This window comes from Cetorhinus maximus, chromosome 28 (assembly GCF_964194155.1).
Source record: "Cetorhinus maximus chromosome 28, sCetMax3.hap1.1, whole genome shotgun sequence".
In the NCBI taxonomy this organism is placed as follows: Eukaryota; Metazoa; Chordata; class Chondrichthyes; order Lamniformes; family Cetorhinidae; genus Cetorhinus; species Cetorhinus maximus.
In genome coordinates, this window is record NC_135906.1 from 19,455,001 (window position 1) to 19,480,342 (window position 25,342).

At 51.0% G+C, this 25,342-nt stretch overlaps 2 protein-coding genes across 2 annotated transcripts; both read left to right on the plus strand.

Annotated features, from left to right (window-relative positions):
- The first annotated feature begins 1,844 nt into the window (after positions 1–1,844).
- LOC144669001 (uncharacterized) lies at positions 1,845–3,700 on the plus strand. Its single transcript, XM_078531547.1, has 2 exons — positions 1,845–2,053; positions 2,188–3,700. Exon 2 carries the CDS (start codon positions 2,413–2,415, stop codon positions 3,418–3,420), a length of 1,008 nt encoding a protein of 335 aa, XP_078387673.1. The 5' UTR covers positions 1,845–2,053; positions 2,188–2,412; the 3' UTR covers positions 3,421–3,700.
- An 8,310-nt stretch (positions 3,701–12,010) lies between these two features.
- stx10 (syntaxin 10) lies at positions 12,011–22,877 on the plus strand. Its single transcript, XM_078531337.1, has 8 exons — positions 12,011–12,079; positions 13,632–13,801; positions 15,197–15,291; positions 15,877–15,939; positions 17,109–17,222; positions 18,668–18,774; positions 21,883–21,977; positions 22,480–22,877. Exons 1-8 carry the CDS (start codon positions 12,045–12,047, stop codon positions 22,554–22,556), a joined length of 756 nt encoding a protein of 251 aa, XP_078387463.1. The 5' UTR covers positions 12,011–12,044; the 3' UTR covers positions 22,557–22,877.
- Positions 22,878–25,342: the final 2,465 nt, after the last annotated feature.

The following is a 25,342-nucleotide window of genomic DNA, read 5'->3' on the forward strand; positions in this document are numbered from 1 at the left end:
AAGAGATTGGAGGGGGGTTTGGGGGGCATGGTATGAAATGACATTAAGTGTTGTCCTCATTCTCAGAGACCACATAATACTGGGGCTAAGGCAGTGGCCGAGTGGTTTCGTCTCTTTGAGGTAAAGCGCTATAAAGGGGTCACAGTTTATTATTACTAGCCCACTAACATGCAGTTGGTACATGTGACTTCAGAAAGAATCAGAATATGATTGGACTCTTTAACAACACATTCGGTCAGATGTTTTTGAATAAGTTGAAACTTTGCATTCTTAAAGTTTCAAAAATTAGTGATGATTTTCCTGTAGTTTGTTCTACAGCTTTAGAAGAGGCACAATATTGAGATCTACACAGTACATCAAGCTTCTGAATCCGAACTAGATTTTACTGTTTAACTGGTCAGACAGAGGTTCGTTCTGTTCTTTCTGTTACCAGGCAGTGCCATGCTCTATGTACTCAAATGTAAAGAAGGCAGGAGGTAACTCGAATTGATCTGGTAGGTGAGGGCCATGTTTAATAGCAGCTGAGATACATTATGACCGACACATTGGAGAACAGAAGCCGAATGGTCAGCGTTTCAGCAACACCCACCCCTCAGCCTTTCTCTTCCTATTCTGAAAAGTGGTTTCATGTGGATAAGCTCCAATCCACATGAACCATTCCTCACATCGGAGTCCAGTAACCTTACTCCAGACAGCAGATCATTTTATACAGGCAATCCAAGTGTAGTACTGAGGGCGGGCGGCACTGCCAGAGGTGCGGTCTTTCGGGTGAGACTAACGGAGATAAATAAAAACAAAATACTGTGGATGCTGAGGAGCTGAAATAACAAAAAAACAAACAATGCTGGAAAAACTCAGCAGGACTGGCAGCATCCAGAGACAAACAGAATTAACATCGAGCCCAATACGACTCTTATTTAGCACTCAAGTCATATTGGACTTGAAACCCACCTACCCTCAAGCGAATAAAAGATTCCCTAACATCATTTGAATGAGAACCGTGAGTATTTAACCCTCAAATCATTAACAGATTATGCTTACTACTGTTTATGGGATGGTTCTGGCTGCAGTGTACTTCAACACCAGGACTGTACTGACTGTAAAAGCCATTTCGGGAGGTCCCAAGGTGAGGTCTCGTGGTGCAGTGGGTGGTGCCCCTGCCTTAGAATCAGAGCTCCGGGTTCAAGTTATTTTAACTCTTTCGAGTACAATCACAGTTCTTGGTTTCCGGGAGTGGGACATGAACCCACAACCCTCTGATTCAAAGGCGAGGGTGCTATGGACTGAGCCACAGCTGACACCTCTAGCTCCGGGTTCAAGGCGCACTCCAGAACTGGGTGGCCCAGACATTTATCACACATAACAGACAGGTGGAGTATCAGCCTTCAATCCTTCCAACAGCTGCCAAGGGCAGGCGGTAAAGAGCGGGAGAGATTCCAGGTCAGTCATGTGATGGGAAGAATGTTGGAGCCTCTCCCATCACTATCCGTAGCTCCAGACTACAACATGTATGTGCCCACATCAACTCAGAACTCCAGGCGCTATAAAAATGCAAGTTCTTTCTAAATCTCATATCCCTCCCCCAAGGGGCTAATAACCCAGCGTCTCCTTATTCCAGTGACCAGCAACAGGATGCCAGACCTAGGGTATCAACCAGGTCCCAGGTTAACCAGCTAATTTTAAAAAGTGTGTGTGTGTAGCTCAGCAAGGCCCTGCAGCGCTCCATCCTAAATCAGAAAGGCAAGTGTGGAGGGGGACAGGGGGGAAAAAAGAGATAGAAATCTTCATAACAGCATCTACACAAGGTTAATATCTGCTGTAGACCCATCATAAGCGAATCAATTAAGCTTCATTTCTTTTATTGGCTTTGGAAACAAGCCTCGAATTTAGAAAAACATTAAGTTCATACAAAAGTGAGGTTTAAAAAAGGACAATAACTTTTGATTTTACACATATATATATATACACACACACACATATATTTAAAAAAGAGTCCAGTCTGATGGTGTGTGGCTCCTCCGGGCAGGGCGGGCACAGGGCTCCTCCGGGCAGGGTGGGGCACAGGGCTCCTCCGGGCAGGGTGGGGCACAGGGCTCCTCCGGGCAGGGTGGGGCACAGGGCTCCTCCGGGCAGGGTGGGGCACAGGGCTCCTCCGGGCAGGGTGGGGCACAGGGCTCCTCCGGGCAGGGTGGGGTACAGTTCATCACCCCCATGGGTTCTGCTCGGGTGGATCCAAACAGGACATTGGAGTTCAGGAAATACAAGTCACTGCTGTTGGCTCACACACTCCTCTCTCTCTCTCTCTCTCTCGGAGCCTTTACCCTCCTCCTTGGCTCTGATGGGGGGGCGATGCTGGTCACTGTGGCCCCCTGACCCACTTTCCACATCCCCAAGTGACCAGGAGGGGTCGGGATGATCCCAGGTTGGAGAATTCCCGCCTGTGGGTTTCAGGAAACCTTCCTGTGCATTTCTCCGGCTCAGTCTCTGTTCAATAAGCAGCAACAACAACTCGCAGCCAAATGCCCCCTTTACCGAGTGCTCGGTGCCGGCAGACGTGGCCCGGGGACAGGGGCTGCTCCCTGGGGGAATCGGCCGCTGCTTTGCCGAGGCCCCGCACACGGACCAGGCTCCGGGGTCCCTCCCCGTCCCCGTCCCCCTCCTCCTCCTCCTCCAGCCGGGCTCTCTTGCTGGGCAGGCACTCGGGGTCAGGCGGGTCCCTCTGATCCGAGCCTTTCCTCCGCTTCCTCTCCCGGGTTAACCCGGGTCTTCTCGCTGCTTCTCGGGGCCGAACACACGGATCCCTGGCCCCAGGTTCAGGGACGGAGAGCCCGGGACACTCGGATACCTTGTCCCGGTGGCAGTGGATACAATCCCCGGGCTGGATACAATCCCGGGGCGGGACACACTCGGACTGGATACAATCCCCGGACTGGATACAAACCCCGGACTGGATACAATCCCCGGGCTGGATACAATCCCCGGACTGGATACAATCCCCGGACTGGATACAAACCCCGGACTGGATACAATCCCGGGGCTGGATACAATCCCCGGGCTGGATACAATCCCCGGACTGGATACAATCCCCGGGCTGGATACAATCCCCGGGCTGGATACAATCCCCGGACTGGATACAAACCCCGGACTGGATACAATCCCGGGGCTGGATACAATCCCCGGACTGGATACAATCCCCGGGCTGGATACAATCCCCGGGCTGGATACAATCCCCGGGCTGGATACAATCCCCGGACTGGATACAATCCCCGGGCTGGATACAATCCCCGGGCTGGATACAATCCCGGGGCGGGACACACTCCTCCCCCTGTCCGGCTCCTCTCTCTCCATCCTCCACCTCCGTGGCCTCGGCCTCCAGCTTGTCCCCCTGACCGACCTCCAGTTGCTGCTGCTCGGCTCTGACATTCAGGTAAATGTCCCGGGCGCTGCGGAGCACCAGCGACAGCAACAGGCTCTTGTGCAGCCGGATACCTCCCCTCTGCAGCCGGGAATTGTACATCTTCCCCAGGGCTACAGCCATCACCCTCTGGGCTTCCACTTTCAGATCCATGGGACGGGGGGTGGGGTAGGGGGGTGTTTGGGGTGGTGGGGGGGGGGGGGGGGTGACCGGGAGGGTTGAATGGAGGGAAGTTAAAAAATAAACTCTTCAGTTCCTCCTCCTGGCGATGCTGCTCCTTTAGTCTCCGCGCTCAGCCTCTCACCGCCTTTTATATCAGTGACTCACCCTGGCGCCCCGCCCAGTCACCCCCTCACCACTGCCCAATATTGGGGACCAGGCTATTTCCCTCCCCTCCCCTCCCCTCCCATTGCCTCCCCCTGCCCCCCATCCTCCCCAAATGACTCTCCCCCCCCTCCCCAAATGACTCTCCCCCCACCTCCCCAAATGACTCTCCCCCCACCTCCTCAAATGACTCTCCCCCCACCTCCCCAAATGACTCTCCCCCCACCTCCCCAAATGACTCTCCCCCCACCTCCCCAAATGACTCTCCTCCCCTCCCTCCCCCCCTCCTCCCCCTCCCCCCCCTCCTCCCCCTCCCCTCCCCTCTCCCTCCCCCCCCTCTCCCCCTCCCTCCCCTCTCCCCCTCCCTCCCCCTCTCCCCCTCCCTCCCCCTCTCCCCCTCCCTCCCCCTCTCCCCCTCCCTCCCCCTCTCCCCCTCTCTCCCCTCCTCCCTCCCCCTCTCCCCCTCTCTCCCCTCCTCCCTCCCCCTCTCCCCCCCTCCCTCCCCCCCTCTCCCTCCCCCCCTCTCCCCCCCTCCCTTCCCCCCCCTCTCCCCCCCTCCCTTCCCCCCCCTCTCCCCCCCCTCTCCCCCCCTTTCCCCCCCCTCTTCCCCCCCCTCTCCCCCCCTTCCCCCCCTCTCCCCCCCCTTCCCCCCCTCTCCCCCCCCTTCCCCCCCCCTTCCCCCCCTTCCCCCCTCTTCCCCCCCCCTTCCCCCCTCTTCCCCCCCCCTTCCCCCCTCTCTCCCCCCCCTTCCCCCCTCTCCCCCCCTTCCCCCCTCTCCCCCCCCCTTCCCCCCTTCCCCCCTCTCCCCCCCCTTCCCCCCTCTCCCCCCCCTTCCCCCCTCTCCCCCCCCTTCCCCCCTCTCCCCCCCCTTCCCCCCTCTCCCCCCCTTCCCCCCTCTCCCCCCCCTTCCCCCCTCTCCCCCCCCTTCCCCCCTCTCCCCCCCTTCCCCCCTCTCCCCCCCCTTCCCCCCTCTCCCCCCCCTTCCCCCCTCTCCCCCCCCTTCCCCCCTCTCCCCCCTCTCTCCCCCCCTTCCCCCCCCTCTCCCCCCCTTCCCCCCCTCTCCCCCCCCTTCCCCCCCCTCTCCCCCCCCTTCCCCCCCCTCTCCCCCCCTTCCCCCCCCTCTCCCCCCCCTTCCCCCCCTCTCCCCCCCTTCCCCCCCTTCCCCCCCTCTCCCCCCCTCCTCCTCCCCCTCCCCCTCCCCAAATTACTCCCCCCACCCCCTCCTTCCGGGAACTTTAATGCAGCCTCAAGGACTTTGCCCCCCCCCTGTCTAATTCTCTTGCTCCATATATGGTCCGGCCGGATGGCGCCCTGTCAGTTTCGGGGGTGGGAGAGAGAGGGGGAAGGGGGGTGTGTGGGATGTGGTCAGTTTCCGGGTCCATATTTGGCATCTGTTGGCAACTCCCTGTGACTCTGCCCCAGAACCGAGATCAACAGAGAGCGAGTGAGAGAGAGAGAGAGAGTCACGCCCAGTTTGTGAACAAAAATATGAACGTCTCCCGGATGTCGGGATTAGAAAGGGGAAGTCCTGTCGAAATTTTACACCCAACGTGGTGTGAAAAAAAACCCCTTTTTAGAACCTTCCGCAAATAAACGAGGGCGATGGTGAGAAACCTAAAATCAGCCTTGAAAAGTCCCTCTGTCTCTGTAATTCTTAAGCCTACCAACTCTGTATTAATGTCAAAAGTATATATTTTTTTCTAAATAAAGTCAGTCTTTTCTTGCTGTTTTTTTTTCTGACTTTAATAACCTGGCCTCTATTCTAGACCAGGAGAGTGAGACTGTAGGGTTTAGACCATAGAGTGTCTTCTGAACACAGTTAACATATATAAAAACAAAAAGCTAAAAGCTACTGCGGATGCTGGAAATCCAAAACAAAAACAGAATTAGCTGGAAAAACTCAGCAGGTCCGGCAGCATCGGTGGAGAAGAAATCAGTTAACGTTTCGAGTCCTCATGACCCTTCGGCAGAACTGAGTATAGTTAGGAGAAAGGTGAAATATAAGCTGGTCTAAGGTGGGGGACGGGGGCGGGGAGAGAGAAGTTGAGGGTGGGGTGGTTGTGGGGACAAGCAAGCAGTGATAGGAGCAGATAATCAAAAGATGTCACAGACAAAAAGATCAAAGAGGTGTTGAAGGTGATATTATCTAAGAAAAGTGCTAATTAAGAATGGAAGGCAGGATACTCAAGGTACAGCTCTAGTGGGGGTGGGGTGGAAAGACTAACAAAGTTTTAGTTTTAGATTTAAAAATAATGGAAATAGGTGGGAAAAGAAGAATCTATATAAATTATTGAAAAAAAAGGGAGGGGGGAGAAACGGGGTGGGGACGGGGGGAGGGGGAGTTTAAGATCTAAAGTTGTTGAATTCAATATTCAGTCCGGAAGGCTGTAAAGTGCCTAGTCGGAAGATGAGGTGCTATTCCTCCAGTTTGCGTTGGGCTTCACTGGAACAATGCAGCAAGCCAAGGACAGACATGTGGGCAAGAGAACAGGGTGGAGTGTTAAAATGGCAAGCAACAGGGAGGTTTGGGTCTTTCTTGTGGACAGACCACAGGTGTTCTGCAAAGCGGTCGCCCAGTTTACGTTTGGTCTCTCCAATGTAGAGGAGACCGCATTGGGAGCAACGAATGCAGTAGACTAAGTTAGGGGAAATGCAAGTGAAATGCTGCTTCACTTGAAAGGAGTGTTTGGGCCCTTGGACGGTGAGGAGAGAGGAAGTGAAGGGGCAGGTGTTGCATCTTCTGCGTGGGCATGGGGAGGTGCCATAGGTGGGGGTTGAGGAGTAGGGGGTGACGGAGGAGTGGACCAGGGTGTCCCGGAGGGAACGATCCCTACGGAATGCCGCCAGGGGGGGTAAAGGGAAGATGTGTTTGGTGGTGGCATCATGCTGGAGTTGGCGGAAATGGCGGAGGATGATCCTTTGAATGTGGAGGCTGGTGGGGTGATAAGTGAGGACAAGGGGGACCCTATCATGTTTCTGGGAAGGAGGAGAAGGCGTGAGGGCGGATGCGCGGGATATGGGCCGGACACGGTTGAGGGCCCTGTCAACGACCGTGGGTGGAAAACCTTGGTTAAGGAAGAAGGAGGACATGTCAGAGGAGCTGTTTTTGAAGGTAGCGTCATCAGAACAGATGCGACGGAGGCGAAGGAACTGAGAGAATGGGATGGAGTCCTTACAGGAAGCGGGGTGTGAGGAGCTGTAGTCGAGGTAGCTGTGGGAGTCGGTAGGCTTGTAATGGATATTGGTGGACAGTCTATCATCAGAAATTGAGACAGAGAGGTCAAGGAAGGGAAGAGAAGTGTCAGAGATGGACCATGTGAAAATGATGGAGGGATGGAGATTGGAAGCAAAATTAATAAATTTTTCCAGGTCCTGACGAGAGCATGAAGCAGCACCGAAGTAATCGATGTACCGGAGAAAGAGTTGTGGGAGGGGGCCGGAGTAGGACCGGAACAAGGAATGTTCCACATACCCCATAAAGAGACAGGCATAGCTGGGGCCCATGCGGGTACCCATAGCCACACCCTTTATTTGAAGGAAGTGAGAGGAGTTTAAGGAGAAATTGTTCAGTGTGAGAACAAGCTCAGCCAGACGGAGGAGAGTAGTAGTGGATGGGGATTGTTCGGGCCTCTGTTCAAGGAAGAAGCTAAGGGCCCTCAGACCATCCTGGTGGGGGATGGAGGTGTAGAGGGATTGGACATCCATGGTGAAGAGGAAGCGGTTGGGGCCAGGGAACTGGAAATTGTTGATGTGACGTAAGGTGTCAGAGGAATCACGGATGTAGGTGGGAAGGGACTGGACAAGGAGAGAGAGAAGGGAGTCAGGATAACGAGAAATGAGTTCCGTGGGGCAGGAACAGGCTGACACAATCGGTCTGCCAGGACAGTTCTGTTTGTGGATTTTGGGTAGGAGGTAGAAGCGGGCCGTCCGAGGTTGGGCGACTATCAAGTTGGAAGCTATGGGAGGAAGATCTCCAGAGGAGATGAGGTCAGTGACAGTCCTGGAAACAATGGCTTGATGTTCTGTGGTGGGGTCATGGTCCAGGGAGAGGTAGGAGGAGGTGTCTGCGAGTTGACGCTCAGCCTCCGCGAGGTAGAGGTCAATGCGCCAGACAACAACAGTACCACCCTTGTCAGCGGGTTTGATGACAATGTTGGGGTTGGACCTGAGAGAACGGAGTGCAGTAAGTTCAGAGAGAGACAGATTAGAATGGGTGAGAGGAGCAGAGAAATTGAGACGGCTAATGTCACGCCGACAGTTCTCAATGAAAAGATCAAGAGAAGGTAAGAATCCAGAGGGAGGGGTCCAGGTGAGGGAGAATATTGGAGGTGGGTAAAAGCATCCGTTGAACGGGGAGAGGACTCCTGCCCAAGGAAGTGAGCACGGAGACGAAGACGGCGGAAGAAGAGTTCAGCATCATGCCGAGCCCGAAATTCATTGAGATGAGGGCGTAAGGGTATGAAGCTAAGTCCTTTGCTGAGCACTGAACGTTCAGCATCGGAGAGGGGAAGGTCAGGGGGTATAGTGAATACGCGGCTGGGGCTGGGATTGGAAGATGGGGTGGGGACGGAGGGACAAGCAGGGGCGGAGTGTCCCAGATGGGTGTTGGTGTCGATGAGTTGTTGGAGCTTGTGTTCCTTAGCACTTGAGAGAAAGAGAAAAAGTTTCTTGTTGAGGCGACGGATGAGGCGAAGAATAAAATGAAACTGGGGGCACGCGCAGCTTTGAAAAAGGGTGCGACATTCTTGTTCTTTTTAAGCACTTTTAGCTGAATCAGACCACTTGTCTGTTTCTATGAGTGGTGCCCTTAAAGGGGCATTCACTGGTACTGCTGACTCTGACAGTTGACAGTCATCCTATTCTAGGTCCACAAACAGGAGCTAGAATTTACAAGCACTGGCAATCTATAGGATCTTTAAAACTCAGTGGAGGAGCAAGTGTTAGCCAAGCCAAGATGACACCTGAATAGGTGGGAAAGTAAGTTGCAAGGAAAAAAATAAGAAATTTACAAATGGATATGGACAGGTTAGGTGAATGGGCCAAAATTTGGCAGATGGAGTTTAACGTGGATAAGTGTGAGGTTATCCATTTTGGTCGGAAGAATAAAAAGGTGGCTTATTATTTAAATAGAGAGAAACTTCAGAATGCTTCAGTGCAGAGGGATCTGGGTGTCCTGGTGCATGAATCGCTAAAAGTTAGTATGCAGGTACAGCAGGTAATAAGGAAGGCAAATGGAATTTTGGCATTTATTGCTAAAGGAATAGAGTATAAAAATAGGGAAGTGTTGTTGCAACTGTACAAGGCATTGGTGAGACCACACCTGGAGCACTGTGCACAGTTTTGATCCCCTTACTTGAGGAAGGATGTAGTTACACTGGAGGCGGCTCAGAGGCGGTTCACTAGATTGATTCCAGAGATGTGGGGCTTCTCTTATGAGGAGAGATTGAGCAGTTTAGGCCTATACTCGCTAGAGTTTAGAAGGATAAGAGGAGATCTAATTGAGGTATATAAGATGCTAAAGGGGATAGACAAAGTAGACGTGGAGCGGATGTTTCCCCTTGTGGTGCATTCTAGAACGAGAGGCCATAGTTTTAGGCTAAAGGGGTGGTAGATTTAAATCAGAGATGAGGAGAAATTACTTTTCTCAAAGGGTCTTGAATCTATGGAATTCACTACCTCAGAGTGCAGTGGATGCCGGGACGCTGAATAAATTTAAGGAGGAGATAGACAGATTTTAAATTAGTAACGGGTTGAAAGGTTATGGGGAGAGGGCGAGAAATTGGAGTTGAGGCCGAAATTAGATCAGCCATGATCGTAATGAATGGGGGGGCAGGCTCGAGGGGCTGAATTGCCTACTCCTGCTCCTAGTTCTTATGTTCTTGTGGGGGAGAGTCAAACATGAGATTTGAGTGATTTTCCAGAGTGGTGACTGGGGATTAGTGACATACTGTGTACCCTGACAAAGATTAACGTGGGATTGGCACAAACTTGACAACCAAAGGCACATGAGAGAGGATCTTGGGAGTTAAAAGAAGGAGCCTCTTCAAAACTGTGTTAACTGCTTGGGGGCTCATGAGCCCTTGGCTCTGCCATTGCTTCAATTGACCTCACGATTGTGCCTATTTGGACTACCTGCCCAGAGGGAGACCTTGAATGGTGACCAGACATAAACAGGTGAATCTGATCGCCATTATTTCAGCAGCTAAAAACCTCACACACCTTAGACGAGGAACAACACAGGAGACCAAATAGTGCCTGAAAAATACACAGGGTGGAATTTTACAGCCTCGCCATGGTCAATGGACTCTTGAATGGTCCTTCACCCACTGATGGAGCTGTAAGATTCTGCCCATGAACATTTCAGTTGTATGATTCCATTGAAAATGACGAAATTAGAACTCTGTAAAAGGATTCACTTGAATCAGTATCTGTCAACATTTCAACTAGGATTAGTAATGCACCTCATCAACAATGAAACTAGATGGTGACATTTAACATTAATAATGAACACCTCATTGCTCCAGGAATGATAACGTAAAGTGACTAGTGAAGCAGACAGCAATATAAAACTTAACCATGAGGAAGGACACTTAGTCACAGTTTTTGTGGCGAATTGGATGGAACTGCAAGATAGGAAAGTTCCAGAAAAATCCCACAGACCCAAGTGATAAAAAGGCAATTTGATTTTTCCCATTGTCCTAAACCATTGGGTTCAACTGTAAATGGATGGAATCGTGAAAATCCAGTAATATTTCCGGAATTCCATTGAATACTTCCCACCCAAGGAGATTCTAGAAAAAGGTAATAACTTGAATTTAAAAAGCACCTTTAATACAGTAAAGTAAATCAGTCCACTGCACTTGATAGGAGTGCTATCAAACACAGCTCGACATCAAATCGCATGGACAGATGAGATGTGGGTGTTGTGAGGCGAGGCCAACATTTGTTACCCACCCTGAGTTGGTCGGTTAGGTTCACTTCCTGTACCAGCTGAGATCATCCATGATCATCCATTACCTTCTCAACCTCACCCCTCGCCTGAGGTGTGGTGACCCTCAGGTTAAACTTACCACCAGTCATCTCTCTCTCGCTCTATTGAGAGAGTAGCCTACAGTCCCCTGGGACTACAGTGACTTTCATTAATCCATTCTGCATGGCTTGCGAGATCATTTCAGAGGGCACTATAACCACATTACTGTGGGTCTGGAGTCTCCTGTAGCCCCAGCAAATAGGGCAGATTTTCCTCCCCATTTGGTGAGTTAGATGTCACTATTACCAATAGCTAGTTTTATTAATTGAATTTAAGTTCCCCCAGATGCTGTGCTGGGGTTTGAACCCATGTCACCCTGCTAATCAGCCAGTGATATTACCACCATGCCACCAATTCCCCTGAGTTTGGTCAGAGAGGTAGGTTTTAGGGAGCCTCGGAAAGGAGGAGAGTGATGTAGAAATGCACAGAAGTTTGGAGAGGGAATTAGGGCTGAGGCAATAGAAAACACAGCCACTGGCTGAGATAAAAATAATCTTATTACTTTAAAACAAACTGAGCAAGTAGGAATAATAATTACTACTTTTGGGATTGATTTCAGGAAATTCTTTTATAAAACATGAAATGTGGATTTTAAGTCCGAGCACCTATAATCCTGCAATCACTTAGCAAACAATTTGTAGATCATAGTCTCACAGAAAGAGGCCATTTGGCCTGAACTGGCTGTTTGGTTGGGCTAACAAGTTCATCCCTAAAGCTCTGCAAATTCTTTCTATCAAATATATATTCAATTTTTAATTGGATGGGGGGGGGGGGAAGCTTGCATTTCTATAGCACCTTTCCCAACCTCAGGATGTCCCGCAGCCAACCAAGCACTTTTAAAAGCTTAGCCACTGTTGTAACGTGGGAAATGCAGCAGCCAATTTGCGCACAGCAAGCTCCCACAGAACAGATAACCTGTTTTTGGGTGGCGTTGGCTGAGGAATTAACATTGGCCAGGACGCCGGGGATAACTCCCCTGCTCGTTTTTTATTTGGTTTTGAAAAAAAAAAACCCCCAAAATAACCAGTGTCTGGTGTGTCGATGAGCCAGGGACGAAAGTGGACCGGGTGGGTGGGTGAGTAAAACTCAGGTCCTCCAACGCCAGCAGCTGGAGCTGTTCATCTTGGTTGAGAGAGTTTTGAGTAGCTGATCTTGTTTGGGTGTTGAAGCTTTTTTAAAAATCCCCTTAATCATGTGATGAGGAGCATTTCCCGGATGGTATAGTGTGGGTGGCAGACAGTGGGAGCTGGGGCTGTGTATTGTGGAGAGACAAAGATGTCACTGGAGGATCCATTTTTTGTGGTGAAAGGGTAAGTTATTGATCCCCTTTGTTACTGGGAGGATGTGTCGACAGGTCAGGTTGCTCTCCCTTGCTTCCTGATCTGCTGTCACTGTCACATCTGGTTCCTGCTGGAGTTTACATAGTGATACAGAAACTTCCCAAGCCTCTCCCAACTCCTTGTCTCATTCCCCACTGCAGCTCAAGCGGATCCTGCCTTGCACCTTCTTTAGAAGCGAGCAGGATTCTCTCTCTCTCCCTCCCCCAGCCCAGCCCAGGGGGGGTTTGTAAAGCATTGAAGCAAACTCCACACATCACAGGTCAGAGACAAGTCGCAGTGTGTGAGAGAGTTTGGCAGAACTTGCATTCTGCTGTCGGACGGTCTCGGGGAGAGAACCGCAGGAGCGGAACTGGGTCGATGTCTTTCCGAAAGGGAAAGGAGACTTGGATTTCTCTGCTTATTGCCTTTCGCGGCCCGCAGGTGCCCCCAAAACGCTTCACAGCCGGGCAGAATGCTTTTAGTCTGCAGTCCTGGCATATGACAGAGCAGAAGGAGGCCATTCGGCCCATTGAGTCTGCAGCAGCTCCTTGGTAGGACAGTCCAGTTAGTCCCTTATCCCAACACTTATTTCAAGTGTTTATCCAGTTCCCTTTTGAAGATAGTCACTGAATCTGTGTCCCATCACATAGTGCATTCCAAACTCTAAATAACCTGTGGCGTTAAAAAAAAAGATCTTCCATATCACCCCTTTGACCAGCCCTTTGGAAATAGCTTCTCACTATTTACTCTGTCCAAACCCTTCATGATTTTAAATCTTCTCTTAGCCTTAGTGCTACAGTTGGAATGTAACACCATCGACCTTTTTAATCCATCCGTGGAATATGATGGATTTGACAGTATTTCCAGAAGGTTTTCTCTTTTGACTCTTGCTGGAGTAAAAGTACCACAGACCCCACAAGCTCCCCCTGTACACCAGCCAGGTGCCTATTGTTGGTCTATGTGCTGTGTAACAGGGAGGGGCAGTCGAACTCTTTCCCCACTGTGAGTGGACCCGTGTCAGTGGACCTCAATCAGGATGCTGCTATTTACTCCCCCTCCCCCTTCCCCTCCTCCCAATCCTGTTCCACCCACCCCCCCCACCAGCCCCAGTCTCCCCCCCTCCCCCCCGTCAATATTTATCCCTCTGCCACCACATTTAGTCATTATCACACTGCTGCTTGTGGGATCTTGCTGTGCGCAAATTGGTTGCCGTGTTCCCTAATTACAACAGTGACTGCACTTTTCAAAGTATTTCATTGGCCGTAAAGTGCTTTGGGGCATCATCAGTCTGAAAGGCGCAATAGAAATGAAAGGTAAATGTAAGGCTACCAGATTTCTGCCTCTTAGCTCAGCAGCGACAATGGTGTGACCCCCCTCCCCGCTCCCCCCCTCCCCGCTCCCCCCCTCCCCGCTCCCCCCCTCCCCACTCCCCCCCTCCCCGCTTCCCCCCTCCACTCCCCTCTCCAGGGTTGTCTCTCCCCCCCTCCCTCCCTCAGGGTCACCCTCATTAACACGTTCTGCGATGTCTTTCCTCCGATTGCAGGGAGGTGCAGAAGGCTGTGAATACAGCTCGGGGACTGTACCAGCGATGGTGTGAGTTACTGGAGGACACACACAGTGTCAGCAAGGAGGAGTATGACTGGACAACAAACGAACTGCGCAACAGCCTCCGAAGCATCGAGTGGGACCTGGAGGATTTGGACGAGACGATCGATATCCTCGGATCGCAGCTGTGCTCTCTCACTCTCTCTCTCACAGTTCCATGTCTTTTAAAAAAAAAACCTGTTTCTTTGCCCTCCTTTCCAGTTAGTACTAATCCAATTGCAGTGCAGTTCCCCAGGTGCCAGCTCCCTCTGCCAGGCATTTGTGGAACTCAGCCGGCTATTCGCTAATCATAGGCATCACAGCTGAGCCTGACTCTGTCCTGAGGTTTGCTCTTGTTACACCTGCCTGATGGGACAGTGGTCTGTAGCAGAGGCCCTGGTTGATTTTTTTTTTTCCTCTTGAGATTGCTGAGTGGGAATTATGGTATCCCTCCCCCACCACACCCCCTAAGCCAGGCTGAAATCAGCCAACTCGCACAGGCTTGAAATGGACCCTGAGACTGGCTGCTCTCTCTCAAGCTCCATTGACGCCAGACACTATGGTTACCCGTTGAGTGTGAGGGGAGAGATGTGTGGAGATACCCCCGGCGGGTGGCAGCTGTCTGTAAAGGGGGGTCACATCGCTGATGGTGACCTCGGGGCAGAGTCAGTGATGTGGCCAAGAGTAAATGCGGCAAGTTTCCGAAAATTAACATCAGGGAAAGCAACAGAAATGAACAAAGGCTAACTAGAAACTGGCAGAATTGGCATGTGTGTGTGTCTGTTTCTATCTATATTATATATAATGTGTGTGAACGCAAGACTAAAATGACACCGAAGAGTCTAAAATGTCTGTGTGTGTGTGTGTGTGTGTGTGTGTAAACTGAAGTCCTGTTTACCTGGTTCAACAATATATTTGACTGATAAGCCACACCCCTTAGCAAAGGTCCAAGTGTAATCCCACTCTGTGCTGGCTTGGTTCATAGAGTCAGAGAAACGTATAGCACAGGAGGCCATTCAGCCCATTGTGTCTTTGCTGGCTCTTGCTAGGTCCCACATCCCTGTGTTTTTTTTGGTCTCTCACTGTGTAAATTCACCATCCTCCAGTGCCTCTCTGCCAAATCACTTTTACAGTTATTGATAGAATCCATTTCCACCACTTCTCTCAGGTCGAGTGTTCCAGATGCTGACAACTCTCTGATTGGGGGAAAAGAAAATTCTCCTTGCCTCCCCTTTAGGACTTTAGCCGATGATTTAAAGCCTCGGGATAAAAACCATACTCTGGGACTTCAGTAACTGCTGTGGAGTTTTGCGTTGAAATATGATTAAAGACAGTGGGATTCTCAAATTTTGTTTGCTTGTTATTTCACTGGATTTAGATTCTCCTGTAAATAATGTTGTATTCTCAGAGTCTGCACCGAGCCTGTGATGGAATTGTCCTTATCACCAGTCTCCTGACTGGTTCTGTTATCTTTAACTGCAAACTATTGTCACTCTGTCTCTTTGTCCCTTAACTATTGCGAACGCATTGTGGAATCAAACCCACGGAAGTTCAAGATCGAGACAGCTGAGCTGCAAGAGAGGAAAGCTTTCGTGGTCAAAACAAGACAAACTGTGAAGGTAGCAACTGCTCAACACACCCAGGGTCACAGCGCAGTCGACCATCTCTGTCCCCCTTACTCTTTCCCCAAAGCCCCTGCAAATTTGAATTATTTCTCTGTTTGCCCTTTCATCATTATTGTTATTGAATCTGCTCCTAATGCCTTTTCAGGCAGCGGGTTTACGGATTTACCTATGAGGGAGGTGTTTGATTTGGGGGGCGGGTCTGTATATCGTGGTTCTGTTGTGTGACAGTGCTCTTCATGTCCCTCCTCTCCTGATGGGTTTGGTTTCCTTACCCTCTTCGGATGTGAGCCCTAGACAGTGAATATTGCTGGGCTATTTGGCTACAGGAGGCTGAACATCACAGCCGAGTCCCAATTCTCAACAAAAGCTGTGACGACAGAGGATAACGGACAGGGGTGGGGGCCTTGGCTCCTTTCTCCCCTCAGCCTGCACTGCAAGAGCCATTAGAGATTGTTTAGTCTTTGTTAGGCCTTTCAATGCTAATTCACTGTAAACGACAAGGTTCGTGAGAGAGAATCTCTTCTGGATTGCTAGGGAGACGCAGTGTTTCTAACCAGCTCTAACTCTTTACTTCACCAGGAAATGAAAGACCACATTTCGAGTCCTTCTGCTGTTGCGTATGGTGAGAGGAGAAACCGACAGGTGAGCAGCTTTGGATCGGCCAACAGTTGTTTGAATTTTAGGTTCTCGCCTCCTGTTCGACACAGAGTCTTGAGTGGGTTCAGTTCCACACTGCAGCAGCAGCCCTCTGCTCTCATTGTCCCAAGTGTGAGCTGAGATACTGAGTGCTGTCAAACTATTGAACTGCAGTGAGCATCACAGCGAGACTGCTACTATCATTGCCCAACATCAGCAGGGGTCAATGGAATGAGGAATGGGAATTTTGCCTGATTTTTCTGTGGGATTTTCATTTGACAGATTGCTAGTCTCTGGTTTGGTATAGAGTCAGTGGGCACAATTATTTCCACTCACTAACCACACTCCATGAACTCCAACTACTTCTGAGAATTCAGAATTTTTTTTTAACTAAAAGTATTGAACTAACAGATAATTTGAAACTGTGTAAGTGACAGGACAGACAGGGGATTTACTACTAAACATAGATTGAATTAACACACTCGCGTTATGTGGAGAGGCTAAGAGAAGCTGAGATTGTTCTCCTTCATAGAGAGATTCAACTGAGATGTTCAAAATCATGAAGGTTTTGATAGTGAATAAGGAGGAACTGTTTCCAGTGTCAGGAGAGTCAGTAACCAGATGACCCAGATTTAAAATAATTGGATAAAGAGCCAAAGGGGGAACGATTTGCAGAGCTGTGGGGAAGAGCAGGGGGAATGAGTCCAATTAGATACCTCTGCCAAAGGGTAGACACAGGCACATTGGGCAGAATGGCCTGCTCTGTGCTCTGAGGCTCGATCAGATCATTTGAATGAAGTGGCTTTGAATTAAGGGTATATTTAAGCCATGAGGTAAGTCTCTGGTCTTTCTTGGACCTTGTCCCAGTTCATGGGTTGGTTTTAGAATTGCCTGATCTCTTGGGCAGTGTTACACACTCTGGTATTTTCATATGAATTGTTGAGCACTGTGGCCCTTACAAAGCGTCGCAGTTTGTAGAACGGACTGTAACGGGGAGGAGGGAGGGTGGACTGTAATGGTGGTGGGGGGTGGGCGGACGGTAACAGAGGGGAGGGAGGGAGGGTGGGTGGGCTGTAACTGAGGAGGGAGGGAGGGCGGGCGCACTGTAACAGGGACTGGGAGGGCGGACTGTAATGGGGGAAGTGAGAACTGACCTCCTCTCACTGTTGTTGTAGAGTCTGCTTGGAGGCGTTGAACAGCATAAGCCCATGGACAGATACAGGCACCTAGACCAGGAACTGGAGAATGTAAACTTGCAGTACATCGAGGAGCAGCGAGTTCAGCAACGGGTAAGTGCTCAAACAGGGATAACACTCACTCGAGAAGCTGAAATAAAGGGCCAAGGCCTAAAGTGCAGGATAACACCAACTGCTGGAGAGCGGTTCAGTTTAAAAGCCTGTGTGTAATAGAGACAAGGGGGGAGTCCGGCGTTTTATAATCTATTAGAAGGTGGTAACAACTTGTATTTATGCATTCTCTAACAGCAAAACATCCCACAGCAATTTAACAAAATATGACACCGAGCCACACAAAAGGAGATATTAGGTCAAGTGACTAAAAGTATGAATCAAAAGCTAAGTCTTAGATTGTGTCTTAATGGATGTGAGAGGTGGAGGGGTTTAGCGAGGGAATTCCAAAGCTTGGGGCCCAGGCACCATTGAGATTTGATTAAAGTGGAGTGGTTCAAGAGACAGAATTGGAGGAATCTCAGAGGGTTGTGGAGCTGGAGGAGGTTACAGAGATTGGGAGGTGGCAAAACCATGGAAGGATTGAAAACAAGGTTGAGAATTTTAAATTTGCACCATTGTGGTGATTGAGGTTAGATCATAAGATACGGGAGCAGAAGTAGGCCATTCGGCCCATCGAGTCTGCTCCGCCATTCAATGAGATCGTGGCTGATCTGCTAATCTGAGGTTGGAGCAGGGCTATCTACCCACCTCTGGGAGCTGCATGTTCTCTCCATCCATTCCATCAGTCCTGCACAGATTAGCTGACTCTGCACAGACCTGGTGTAGAGACTGCAATTGTGTGGCTTAGAACCACCCAGTGCGTAGACTCAATCCAGGGTCAGGAGTGTAACTGGGTGCCCAGCTACTGTGTTTTGTTATCTGAAATTGGGGCAAGTTTAATCTGTACAAGTGTGCGCTCTATGGAGCAAATGTGAAGCAGCCTTTGTGCTGATGGTGTGCAGCGATAGTGAGGAACTGAATCCTCCAAGTCACACAGCTGTCTGACTCAGCACCCCATCCAGCAGCGTCAGCAGTGTGTGTACCATCTACAAGATGCACTGCAGCAACTCACCAAGGCTCCTTCGACAGCACCTTCCACACCCACAACCTCTACTACCTGAAAGGACAAGGGCAGCAAACACATGGAGCACCACCACCTGGAAGTTCCCCTCCCAGCCACTCACCATCCTGACTTGCAAATATATCGGCCGTTCCTTCACTGTCGCTGGGTCAAAATCCTGGAACTCCCTCCCTAACAGCACTATGGGTGTACCTACACCACACGGGACTGCAGCGGTTCAAGAAGGCGGCTCACCGCCACCTTCTCAAGAGGCAATTAAGAATGGGCAATAAATGCTGGCCCAGCCAGCGACGCTCACATCTCAAAACGGAATTTTTAAAAATGGACATTTTAAACTGTGGCCAAAAGTGTGTGAAGCATGCACAGAAATGATTGCTATTTTTCTGGAAGTAGTGATGTAACTCTCGCCCTTGGTTCTGTACAGTTGATAATGGAACAGCAGGATGACCAGCTGGAGCTGGTACTGGGTAGCAGTGCAGTCCTCAAGAACATGTCGGAGCGAATAGGAGATGAGCTGGAGGAGCAGGCAGTGTAAGTCGATTCCCTTATTGGATAGACCAGCTGAGTCACCCACAAACTCCCAAATGTTATTTTTATTTTAATTCACAAACCTAGGTGGAGAACGTGGGTCTGTAGAGTCAGCTGTGGTTCAGTGGGTAGCACTCTCACCTCTGGGTCAGAGAGTCACGGGTTCAACTCCCACTCAAGACAAAATCCAGGTGACACTCCCAGAAATGTACTGAGGGAGTGCCACACTGCCGGAGGGTCCATTCTGAGGATACTCCCTCCTGTTGGAGGGTCCGTACTGAGGGAGTGTTGCCCTGTCGGAGGGTCAGTATTGAGGGAGTGTTGCCCTGTCGGAGGGTCAGTACTGAGGGAGTGCTGCCCCGTTGGAGGGTCAGTACTGAGGGAGTGCTGCACTGTCGGAGGGTCAGTACTGAGGGAGTGCTGCACTGTCGGAGGGTCAGTATTGAGGGAGTGCTGCCCTGTCGGAGGGTCAGTATTGAGGGAGTGCTGCCCTGTCGGAGGGTCAGTACTGAGGGCGTGCTGCACTGTCAGAGGGTCAGTACTGAGGGAGTGCTGCACTGTCGGAGGGTCAGTACTGAGGGAGTGCTGCACTGTCGGAGGGTCAGTATTGAGGGAGTGCTGCCCTGTCGGAGGGTCAGTATTGAGGGAGTGCTGCCCTGTCGGAGGGTCAGTATTGAGGGAGTGCTGCCCTGTCGGAGGTTCAGTGCTGAGGGAGTGCTGCCCTGTCGGAGGGTCAGTACTGAGGGAGCGCTGCACTGTCGGAGGGTCAGTACTGAGGGACCGCTGCACTGTAGGGTCAGTATTAGGGGAGCACCTCACTGAAGGAGTGCTGCATTATTGGAGGGGCAGTACAAGGGGGTGCTGTATATCAGATGAGACATGCAACCGAGGCCCCGCCTGCCCTGTTATATGGACCTTTTAACAATTTCTCGGAAGAATAGAGATGTTTGCCAGTCTCCTGGCCAATATTTATCCTGTAACCAACATTAGTATAGCAGATTATCTGGTCATTATCATCGTTGTTTGTGGGAGCTTGCTGTGTGCAAATTGGTTGCTGTGTCTCCTACATTACAACAGTGACTACACTTCAAATTGTAAAACAATTTGGGATGTTCTGAGGTTATGAAAGGTGTTGCACAAATGTGAGATTTTAATTTCTTTGTGTAAGATGGGATCAGATGGGGAGAGAGTATTTCACAGGGATGAGTGTAAAGATGCGGTTGCAGGTTCAAACTTATTGCTCATGTGAAGAAGTTTGTTGGGATGTGGGATGTGGGCTGACATCACAGAATCCATTCTAACCTGTGGGGAAGGAGAGGGCAGAGAGAGGAATAACTCAAAGATCGGACCCAGCCCTGGTTAGTTTGCTGTAATCCTGGAGTTTTGAAGAAAGCAGACAGTTATGTGATTACACGTGGCCAGGTAATGAGATTAACTGGCCATTTCTGTCCTGTACCAACAGTCTTGCCGTGTGCCACATAACAGCAGTCACTGCACCACGTTGTGTGTGAAGGGCTTGAGATGTGATGGGACTCACATCATCAGCTCAAAAATATTTACATTATCGTCAACTTGTGAATGAAGCAGCTGCTCCTTATCACCAGAGACATGTTTCTTATCCTGTAACTGCTTCCCAGGAATCTGCTAGAACTGAGATCAATGCATCAACATTAAATTCATACATAATTACAAAAAGACCTTCCTGTTAACCCAGCCTGTGGCATAATAAACACAAACCCAGTCGCACTCCAAACCTGGGAGAGCTGAAAATAACAATTCAAATATGCAAAAAAACAACCCGGACAATGTTTCCACACCTGAGATGGTCAAAACAAATCCAGGAAATCAGACTGAACCCGCTTCACCCCACTTCACCCCGAGCACCGAGCCCCACTTCACCCCGAGCGCCGAGCCCCACTTCACCCCGGGCACCAAGCCCCACTTCACCCCGGGCACCGAGCCCCACTTCACCCCGGGCACCGAGCCCCACTTCACCCCGGGCACCGAGCCCCACTTCACCCCGGGCACCGAGCCCCACTTCACCCCGGGCACCGAGCCCCACTTCACCCCGGGCACCGAGCCCCACTTCACCCCGGGCACCGAGCCCCACTTCACCCCGGGCACCGAGCCCCACTTCACCCCGGGCACCGAACCCGCTTCACCCCGGGTACCAAAAACCCGCTTCACTATTCTGCAGGGAGAGACGTTCACTATTCTGCAGGGAGAGAGGTTCACTATTCTGCAGGGAGAGAGGTTCACTATTCTGTAGGGAGAGACGTTCACTATTCTGCAGGGAGAGGGGTTCACCATTCTGCCGGGAGAGGGGTTCACCATTCTGCCGGGAGAGGGGTTCACCATTCTGCCGGGAGAGGGGTTCACCATTCTGCCGGGAGAGGGGTTCACCATTCTGCAGGGAGAGGGGTTCACCATTCTGCAGGGAGAGGGGTTCACCATTCTGCAGGGAGAGAGGTTCACTATTCTGCAGGGAGAGGGGTTCACCATTCTGCAGGGAGAGGGGTTCACCATTCTGCAGGGAGAGGGGTTCACCATTCTGCAGGGAGAGGGGTTCACCATTCTGCAGGGAGAGGGGTTCACTATTCTGCAGGGAGAGGGGTTCACTATTCTGCAGGGAGAGAGGTTCACTATTCTGCAGGGAGAGGGGTTCACTATTCTGCAGGGGGAGGGGTTCACTATTCTGCCGGGAGAGAGGTTCACTATTCTGCAGGGAGAGGGGTTCACTATTCTGCAGGGAGAGGGGTTCACTATTCTGCAGGGAGAGAGGTTCACTATTCTGCAGGGGGAGGGGTTCACTATTCTGCAGGGAGAGGGGTTCACTATTCTGCAGGGAGAGGGGTTCACTATTCTGCCGGGAGAGGGGTTCACTATTCTGCCGGGAGAGGGGTTCACTATTCTGCAGGGAGAGGGGTTCACTATTCTGCAGGGAGAGGGGTTCACTATTCTGCAGGGAGAGGGGTTCACTATTCTGCAGGGAGAGAGGTCCGCTATTCTGCAGGGAGAGGGGTTCACTATTCTGCAGAGAGAGAGGTTCACTATTCTGCCGGGAGAGAGCCACCTCCTGCTTTCTAACTGAGTTTGATTTCTGCCCTCCAGGATGTTGGATGAATTTTCCCATGAAATGGACAACACTCATTCCCGCCTGGACAACACACTGAAGAAGTTGGCCAAAGTCTCTCACATGACCAGTGGTAAGCTTCCAAGCTCTCGTCTCCAACCCACCCCCAACTCCCGCTGCCCTCTCTGCACAGGAGGAGGCCAGTTGGCCCCTTGTTCCTGCACTGGTACTAGCCTAATATCTGAGCTAACTACTGTTGTCCCATTCCTCTACTGATTCTTCGGACCCATTTCTCTTCAAGTATTTAATTCCATCCTGAATTTTCATCACACCGCCATTGGCAGCCATGGCTTCAGCTGCCTGGGAATTCCCTCCCTAAACCCCTCTGCCTCCCTCTCTCTCTCCCTTTAAGAGCTCCTTAAAACCTCCCTGCTTGACCAAGCTTTTGTCACTGTCCTAACATCTCCCATGCGGTTCGGTCTTGGATTTTGTTTGATGATGTTCGTGTGAGATGCATTGGGACGCTTTTACTACATTAAAGGCGCTACATAAATGAAAGGTGTTTACTCTCCCAATGATGCTGAATTGTACGATGCCCTTTGGCCTGAGACTGATGGTAACTTTTGGTTTGGCAGCTCGCCGTCAGTGGTGTGTGATTGTCGTTCTCCTTGTCATCCTGGTTTTGGTGCTCATATTATTCTTCACTCTGTGATCGTTGAGCTGGGACTTTTAACCGTGCATGACACGGGTTGCCAAGGGTGATCGGCGACTGGAACATCTGTCGTGGGAGAGAGCGGGAGCAAGTCACTCGGAGCTCCCCTTGGATCAGGGCGGAGCCCTGCAAATGGCCACTTCTCTTTATTTTTGTTACTCTTTGGACTCGGTGCTGTATCCAATGTGACCAAACCTGCTGCACAAGTGCGGAGGGGGAGAGGAATGTAAATACTACGTCACATCTTGTTTTTGGAATAGGTTAGCTTATACATTTCAGGATGTGAATAGCGGACACCAGGTAGTTGCTTTAGAACCGGACAAAATTTAATCTCCAGCCTCTTGGCTTTTTAATAAACAATGCAAATCAATCTGCAATAGTTAACAACAAGCTCACAGCCCCCTCTCTCTGCTGCTGAGGAGTGGGGGGTGATGTAAAATTGCCTGGGCCTCGGAGAGAGGCTGGAATCTTGCTGTTTCTCTCTTGCTCTCTCTCCTTGAGCGAGTCCTGCAAAAGTTTGACTCCTCTTGAAGGGGCTTTACCTGAACAGTCTGAACTTCAGGCACTGTGCATTTTGCCTCTGAATCAGAAGGCTGCAGATTTCGGAGACTTGAACAGGTTAATCAGACGGACACTCCCAATGCAGTACTGAGGATGTGCTGCACTGCCAGAGGTGCCATCTCTTCGGTGAGACATCTGTCCTCTCAAGTGGACCTTAAAGTTCCCTTGGTGCTAATTCCGACAGGAGTCCCCTTCTGTGATGCCCAGATTACACAATGTAGAGCAAGCACAGGCCAAATTTAGTATCATGATTTGCAACTGTCAGCCATGGTTCAGCAGGTGACACTCTCGCCTTTTGAGTCAGAAGGTCGTGGATTCAAGTCCCACTCGAGATTGTGGGACACTCCAAAGCAGCACAGAGAGGGAACACTGTAGTCATAGGGGCAGAACCGAGGGAGGGCTGTCCTGTCGGAGGTGCCATCACTTGGATGAGATGTCAAACTGAAGTCTATCCTATCCTCTCAGGTGGATGTAAAAAATCCCATGGCATTATTTCAAAGAGGAGTAGGGGACGTTATCTCTGGTGTCCTGGCCAATATTTATCTCTCAACCAGATCATCGGGTCATTATCACATTGTCTGTTTGTGGGATCTTGCTATGTGCAAATTGACTGTGACATTTTTCACATTAAAACAGTGACTACACTTCAAAAGTTCTCCTTGAGATGGCCTGAGGTTGTGAAGGGACCACAGAAAGAACTTGATTTCTGACAGTGGTTTTAATTTTGACCTTTCGGCAATGAAGTGAAGGTGATAGATATTCTGGGGAGACCGTGTGTGACTTTGGGCGGGACCTTAGATATTGCAGTGCCCCCACACCACTACTGCTCTTATTATTGTCAGTGGAGGGTCTGAGATGCTGTCGAGTGATATTTGCAAGGTGCTCCAGTGCATTTCTGTAGATTGTATATATCGCAGCCACAGTGTACCAGTGATGGAGGGAGTGTACACTGAATCTAGCAGCACAGACCAGTCCTGTTCTGGATGGTGTTGGGTGAGGGTTGTTGTGTCTACATCCAACCTGGTGAGTGGTGAATATTTAAGAACCAGCTTTCAGTGCCAGTGTGGGAACGATAGATAAAACCCCATCAATCCAAGATTGGCATGATTCCTGGGCAATAGCCTTCGAGTCCAGGCGTCGGTTAAGGATTGGCCAAATTCCAGATATTAATTTTGGTAGGGTTATGAGAGAAGAATTTTACAGACACCATCAAAAAATCTCAAACGTAATGAAATACTTTCTTGAAGGAACAGAATTAGGAGCAGGAATTGGCCATTCAGCCCCTTGAGCCTGCTACACATTTGATAAGGTTCTGGCTGATCTAATCGTGGTCTCAACTCCACTTTCCTGTCTGCTCCTGATACCCTTAGATTCTTGATGGACAAGGGAGTCAGTCAATAGAAACGAGAGGTGATTGTATCTTGAGATGCGGGCTGCAGAAACCAGTGGCTTCAGAGCTTCAGATACTGAGTATTCCTGTGGGAGGGGGTGGGGTTGGTGAGTGTTGAGGGGTGTTGGCGGTGGGGGGGAGTGTGTTGGGGGGATTGGCGGTGGGGGGATGAGTGTTGGGGGGATTGGCGGTGGGGGGTGAGTTTTGGGGGGATTGGCAGTGGGGGGCGAGTGTTGGGGGGGGTGGTAGGGGCGGTGGTGGTGGGGCGAGTGTTGGGGGGCGAGTGTTGGGGGGGTTGGCGGTGGGGGGGCGAATGTTGGGGGGGTGGTAGGAGCGGTGGTGGTGGGGCGAGTGTTGGGGGAGTTGGTGGGGGGGCGAATGTTGGGGGGGTTGGCGGTGGGGGGGTGAATGTTGGGGGGGTTGGCGGTGGGGGGGTGAATGTTGGGGGGGTTGGCGGTGGGGGGGTGAATGTTGGGGGGGTTGGCGGTGGGGGGGTGAATGTTGGGGGGGTTGGCGGTGGGGGGCGAGTGGGCAGGGTGGGTGTGGCAGTGAGTGGGGGTGTGGTGGTGGGGGGGCGAGTCTTGGGAGTGGTGGCGAGTGGGCGGGGGTGTGGTGGGGGCAGTGGTGAGTGGGCGGGTGGTTGTGGCAGTGAGCGGGGGTGTGGTGGGGGCAGTGGTGGGGGTGGTTGGGGCGGGGTTGGGGGGGGTGGGGGGGTGTGGTTGGGGTGGGGGGTGAGGGGGGTGGTTGTTGGGCGGTGGCGAGGATATTTAAGTATTGAAAGAAAAGGTGGGGAGCCTCAGGAGAGGATTGTTAGGAGGAACATGGAGTCACAGCT